At 48.0% G+C, this 6,839-nt stretch overlaps 1 protein-coding gene across 5 annotated transcripts in view; it reads left to right on the top strand.

Annotated features, from left to right (window-relative positions):
• Nucleotides 1–2,726: 2,726 nt before the first annotated feature.
• Nucleotides 2,727–6,839, top strand: part of IMMT (inner membrane protein, mitochondrial) — a 60,990-nt gene continuing 56,877 nt past the window's right edge. For all 5 annotated transcript variants that reach the window (XM_011964163.1, XM_011964155.1, XM_011964149.1 and 2 more), the window contains exon 1: nucleotides 2,727–3,432. In XM_011964163.1, coding sequence (XP_011819553.1) covers nucleotides 3,388–3,432 — 45 coding nt within the window. In that variant the 5' untranslated portion in view covers nucleotides 2,727–3,387. The remainder of the gene's footprint in view (nucleotides 3,433–6,839) is intronic.

Genomic DNA, 6,839 nt, shown 5'->3' with positions numbered 1-6,839 from the left:
AAAAAAAAGAAAAAAAAAAATTCTTGCCGAGAGCGGTGGCTCACGCCTGTAATCGCGGCACTTTGGGCGGCCGAGGCGGGCAGATCACGAGGTCAGCACATTAAGACCATCCTGGCTAACACGGTGAAACCCCGTCTCTACTAAGGGGTACAAAAAATTAGCCAGGCGTGGTGGCACGCGCCTGTAGTCCCAGCTATTCGGGAGGCTGAGGCAGGAGAATCGCTTGAACCCGGGAGGCAGATATTGCAGTGAGCCGAGATCGAGCCACCGCACTCCAGCCTGGGGTACAGAGCGAGATATAGGGTATATTACCTTGGAACACTATTGTTGCCAACTTGATCTCCCACCTATGGTGGCCACTTTGAGTCCAAAAACAGGCACATACGCTAGACAAGTATATTGAGACATTCATAAAAGCTCTTTGAATTGGCAATGGGAGTCATTGCACACTGTTTTTTTTTTTTTTTTTTTTGAGACAAGGTCTTGGGTCTGTTGCTCAGGCTTGAGTGCAGTGGCTGCAGCGATCACAGCTCACTGCAGCCTCGACCTCCTAGGCTCAAGCAATCCTCCCACCTAAGCCTCCTGAGTAGCTGAGACTACAGGCACACACCACCACACCTGGCTAATTTTTAATTTTTTCGGAGAGACCTAGCTCTCACTATGTGAGCCCAGGGTGGTCTCAATTGTTTGGTCCTGTAATCAAACATTTCTCCCACCTCGGCCTCCCAAAGTGCTAGGATTACAGGTGTGAGCCACTGAGCCTGGCCTCACTGCACATTTTTGAACAAGTGAGTGATTTGATTTAAATTTTGCTTTTTAGAGACAGGGTCTGAGTGCAGTGGTGCAATCACTGCCCCCTGTAATTCCTGGCCTCAAGGGATCCTCCCACCACAGCCTTCCAAATAGCTGGCACCATAGGTATGCACAATCATCCTCTGCTAATTTAAAAAAATTGTTTGTAGAGATGAGGTCTCGCTTTGTCGCCCACGCTGGAGTGCAGTGGCACAATCTCGGCTCACTGCAAGCTCCGCCTCCCAGGTTCATGCCGTTCTCCTGCCTCAGCCTCCCGAGTAGCCGGGACTACAGGTGCCTGCCACCACACCGGGCTAATTTTTTGTTTGTTTGTTTTTTTTCAGTAGCGACGGGGTTTCACCGTGTTAGCCAGGATGGTCTCGACCTCCTGACCTCGTGATCCACCCCCCTCGCCCTCCCAAAGTGCTGGAAGAGGTCTCGCTCTTTTGCTCAGGCAGGTCTCAAACTCCTGGGCTCAAGTGATCCTCCCACCTCAGTCTGCCAAAATGCCGGGATATGAACCAACACATCCAGTCCCTGATAACTTTTTTTTTTTTCTGAGATGGAGTTTCGCTCTGTGCCCCAGGCTAGAGTGCAGTGGTGTGATCTCTGCTCACTGCAACCTCTGCCTCCCGGATTCAAGCGATTCTCCTGCTTCAGCTTCCCAAGTAGCTGGAATTACAGGGGCGCACCACCAAGCCCAGCTAATTTTTGTATTTTTAGTGGAGAGGGGTTTCACCATGTTGGCCAGGTTAGTCTCACATTCCCGACCTCAGGTGATCCGCCCGCCTTGCCTCCCAAAGTGCTGGGATTACAGGTGTGAGCCACAGCACCCAGCTTCCCTGATGACATTTTAAAGCAAAAATATTGACAACTTGCATGTGGAGAGTGAGGACTCTCCACATAGGTTATGAGGGGTTGGGAGACTAATTTTGAGGTTTGAGACCTTGAAACTAGAGAGGTTGCTAATAATGTTCAGGTGCAAGTTGTGGCTGTGATGTACATGACTGAAACAGGATGAAAGCGTTCACTGGCATTGAGAAGTTCAAAGCCAAGGGTGTTAGAAAAGTCATCACACCGGCACCACTGGGCATGACAGCAGTGGGCAGGGAGGCAACAATTCAATTGCTAAAATTACTAAAGAAAACAGGAGACTGCTCTGGAAGCTAAGTGAAAGAGATACGAAACTGAGTATATGTAATTACTGTAGTCCCCTAAAAACCATAGAAGATATGCAAACATAACCCTTCGATTTTAGATAATTTTCAAGTCTATCTCTCCATGTTACAAGTCATAGCGCAGCCCACCTCTAGAGAGAATACATACTATAATAAATTACCCAGTTAAGACTTGGAATACTTTGCAAACTCAGTAGAAGATAGAAAAGTTAGTTTCCACGATATTGCAATAAGATGCTAATAGTATTAATTCTAACATATTAATTCTGGAGTATACATGGAGTATTAATACCACGCTTAATATTTAACATGTTTTATTTTGATTATCGACTCAATGGAATACTTTTTTTTTTTTTTTTTTGAGACAGAGCTTAACTCTTGTTGCCTAGGCTGGAATGCAATGGCGTGATCTCGGCTCACTGCAACCTCCGCCCCCCCGCCCCGCCCAGGGCTCAAGCAATTCTCCTGCCTCAGCCTCACGAGTAGCTGGGATTACAGGCACCCGCCAGCATGCCCAGCTAATTTTCTGTATTTTTAGTAAAGACGGGGTTTCACTATTTTGGCCAGGCTGGTCTCGAATTCCTGACCTCAGGCGACCCACCCGCCTCGGCCTCCCAAAGTGCTGGTATTACAGGGGTGAGCCACCGCGCCCGGCCCAGTGGAATACTTTCAACGGTGCTTCTGCGCTGACTTCCCATCTTCCAACGCATCCACAAATTGCAGCCAAAATGATGTTACTACAGTAAAAACTTGGAGAACGCAGTGTGGTTTAATCTGGAAGGAGCAGAAGCTGTGGAGTCCAAAGGACCCGTGTTCCTATCCTTGTGTCACTTGACACGTTCCACACAAGGGTCCCTACAGTGTTCGTTCACCGTCTCCAGCAATCAGGATGACTCCCCGAAGGGCCGTCAGACGAAACAAACGCGCAACCTGTGACAACTGCATTGTTTACGTAACTTTCGCCAAATCGGCTCCATCCTACGAAATATCTAGCTCACAGAGCCGGATGAGATTCTTTCTTGCTTTAATTCTCTGAAGAGCCACAGCTGTCCATTTTCCACGTGAGGCTGAAGACTGGATTTCAGAACGCTCTCCTTCCAGCCGCGTTCACCTAGTAACCCCAGCTCGGGGCTAAGGACTTGCAGCCCGGGCGCGACCCGGAAAAGGAATCCGCCCTTTTCGCCTCCTGCGCACCAATCGCCCGGAGGTGGCGTTTCCGCAGCCGGGACAGAGCCCACCCTCTAAGAGCCGCCGAGTCGGGACAGCGGAAGGGGCCGCGCGTGCGCAGTGGCATCGGCCGCGCTTCCGGTGCGCCGGGCGCGGACGCGGGCACGCACACACGCAAGCACGCCTCCACTTAACTCGCGCCGCTTCGGCAGCTTCCGAGTCCAGCAACAGTGCAGTCCGCTCGACCGAGATGCTGCGGGCCTGTCAGTTATCGGGTGTGACCGCTGCCGCCCAGGTGAGCACTGGGGCTCCCGAGGGCGCGTGAGGAGGCTGACCTAGGACTGCCAGCGAAAAACGGGGGAACCTTGGGCGCTGCCTAGCCTCCAGGACAAAGGCGAGTCTCTGGGCTACCGTCGTCGGGAGAGGCCCGGGCTGGCAGCGAGGCAGCCACCAGGGAGTTCGCCAGACTGGGATGACTTGAGGTTATTGCAGCAGCGGGGTGGGGTGTGGAGAGTAGCGGGAGGCGCGGCTTCGAGGGCGTGTAGTCCAATCAGCGCCGGGCTGCCACCGTCCAGGACCAATCCTGGCTGCTGGCGTCTGGGTCGCCGGTTGGGCGCGCGATAGGTTTTTAGTGCTGAAGGTCGACGGGGGAGAACTACAGTTCCCAGCAGGACGAGCGGAGCTGCGGCTTGTTGCATCCTTAATAAGGAGGTGCCTGGACTTCTAGCGAGTGTCCACATTTTAGGAGTCAAGGTTGTAATTATCTGTGAGGGACTGCCTTTCTTTTCGCAGCTGGGAACACTTCTGCACTATTCTTAATCCAAACAAAAGCGAAAGATTTTCCTTTGTGGAGCTGAAACTCCTGGTCTTCAAGGAAAGACAGGAGTCATGACCTTGTGGCTCATTTCTGAGATTAGGACAGGGATCTGTGTCTCCAGGCGCTGGGACTACCTTGACATTCAAGAAGCCTAAATACCCAGTTACTTTTAGTTTTGCGTAATTGCCAAAGTTACTTTCTAAAATTGAAAATAAAAAAGCCTGTTTCCATTGCTCACGATTATCAGAAAATTGATATTTTGGCAAAATGTTGTAGATAGCAAAACAAGTACTGTGACTAAAGCAGTAAGTGAACAGAATCCCTAGGAAGAGTGAGTTAGAGATCATAAAAGTCAGGCTTTGTTTTTTCAAGTTCGCTTCTCTTCCTTTTTGGAAGGGGTTGCTGCTAGGTAACAGAAGCAACCCCTTCCATAGGAAAGTGGAACGAAGCTATGTTAGTTTTCTGTTGCTACGTAACAACCACAAATTTAGCAGAACCTTACGGGTTCTGTAGGATAGAAGCCTGGTCCTGGATGATCTGTGTTCTCCCCTCCAGGTCACACAAGGCTGCAAAGTATTAGCCATGCTGTGGTTCTCATTTGGAGATCTGAGTCCTCTTCCAGGCTCATGCAGTTTGTGGGCAGAATTCAGTCCCTTGCAGTTACACGACTGAAGTCCCTTTTTTCTTGCTGCCTCTTGTCAGCCACTGCTCCCGGCTTCTACAGCCTGCCCACAGTTCCTTGCCTCAAGGCTTCCAGAGGCCATTCATAACATGGATGGCTGCTTTCGTGCAGGCTACCAGGAGCTTGCCTCTCTAACTTCCAGATTTCTTTTATTTCGATCTTTCCTCTCGACCCAGATTTAAAAGGCTTATGTGATTAGACCAGGCCCACCTGCATGACCTCCTTTTCAGTTAATGCAGAGTCAACTTTTTGGGATGCCATTTGGGAAACAAGAAAACTAATTAAAACTTGGTAATAAAAAATGAACCCTTTTATAGCTCTGAATCCAGATGTCTAAACTTCCTGAAATTGCTATCTTGTAAAATTCTTTGGTTTATTCTCACCTCATTTATTTGGTTTATTCTCATCTCATTTATTGAGATGAGGACATCTCAATCATTCTGTAGCATTTGACATCTGCTTTATGAGGCTGTTTGCACTTTTGGCTTCTCTCAAGTAATATTTTGGGTCCCATCTAGTTTTCCCTTACTGAGTCTGCTGCTTCTTCGTACCTCGAAATATACACCTTCTCATCTCTCCCTCTCTTTATAGACTCTCCAATTTGAGATTACATCAACTGTCAGAACTTTAATCCCCAAGCAGATGACTCTCCAGCCTTATCGTATTTGATTGTGCCAACTTATCCAGAATATCTCACATGTCAAGATCCTTTCCACTTTATTAAACCCCATCTTTCCTTTTTTTTTTTTTTTTTTTGGCTACGGAGTGTCACTTTGTCACCCAGGCTGGAGTGCAGTGGCGCAATCATGGCTCACTGCAGCCTTGACCTCCCGAGCGCAAGCAGCCCTCTTACCTCAGCCTCCTGAGTAGCTGGGACCACAGGCATGTGCCGCCATCCCTGGCTAATTTTTTAAAAAATTTTTGTAGAGACAGAGTCTCTCTGTGTTGCCCAGGCTGGTCTCAATCTCCTGAGCTCAAATGATCCTCCCACTTCTGCCTCCCAAAATGCTGGGAATATAGGTGTTGAGCCACTGTGCCCAGCCAACCCCATCTTCTTAAATGTCTTACTGCTTTTACTGTTGCCTCCTAGAGTCCATTCTTTAGGAGGGAATAGTAAAAGCAGTAAGACATTTAGTAAAAGGCTTTTTAAAAGGCAAACATGCAAACATCAGGTCATGCTCTTTAGAGACATCCCATCACATTCAGAATAAAATCTAAACTGCTTACCATGGGCCCTTGATGTGATTCTTCTCGTATTTCGTTTTTCTACTGCCTCACTCATATTCTCCTGGTAATCTCCAGCATGTGCCTCACTGCCTTTTCATCAGGTGTTTCTTTTGCCCTGAACTCTTCTCACACATGTTTGCTTAGCTTATTCCTTTCAGGTGTTTTTTCAAATGTCACCTTCCCTTCAGAGAGGGCATCCTGATCCAAAATAAAATTCTCACTACTCTGGCCTTCCTTGCATCACTGTATCTTTACCCTATCCTACTTTGTTATACTTTGTAGCTCCTAGCACTACCTGATGTTATAATGTGTATTTATTACACAGTTTCCACCTTTAAAAAGTAAGCTCTACAATGGAACTGTGTCCATATTGTTTACTGCTGTATTTCCAGTATTGACAATAGTCCCTGGCTCCAAGTAGATGCTCAGTGAATGTTTTATGATACATAAATGAGAGAATGAATGTGTTCATAAATTGTTTTTTAATTTTTAAAAATATTTTAGAGATGAGGTCTCATTGTGTTTCCCAGGCTGGTCTTCAACTCCTGGGCTCAAGTGATATGCCCACCTCGGCCTCCCAAAGTGGAATTTTTCTTAAATCTGCGTAAGTGGATGTGACCTCCCTTTAAACATCCCATATGTTTTCAAACCTCTGATTATATATTAAGGTTCTCCAGAGAAACAGAAACAATAGGGGTGTGTGTGTGTGTGTGTGTGTGTGTGTGTTGAGATAGGGCCTCGTTCTGTTGCCCAGGCTGGAGTACAGCAGCGTGATCATAACTCATTGCAGTCTCAATCTCCTGGGCTTAAGCGATCCTCCCACCTCACCTCCTGAGCAGCTGGGACTACAGGCTTAGGCTGCCATGCCCAGCCAATGTTTTGGACTTTTAGTAGAGATGGGGGTCTCGCAATGTTGTTCCAGCTCATCTTGAACTTCTGGGCTCAAGCAATCTCCCGACCCTGTCCTCCCCAAAGC

Source organism: Colobus angolensis, unplaced genomic scaffold, assembly GCF_000951035.1.
Source record: "Colobus angolensis palliatus isolate OR3802 unplaced genomic scaffold, Cang.pa_1.0 Scaffold118, whole genome shotgun sequence".
NCBI classification, from domain to species: Eukaryota; Metazoa; Chordata; class Mammalia; order Primates; family Cercopithecidae; genus Colobus; species Colobus angolensis.
Note: the sequence above shows the minus strand (reverse complement) of the source record. Positions and strands in the feature narration are given on the sequence as shown.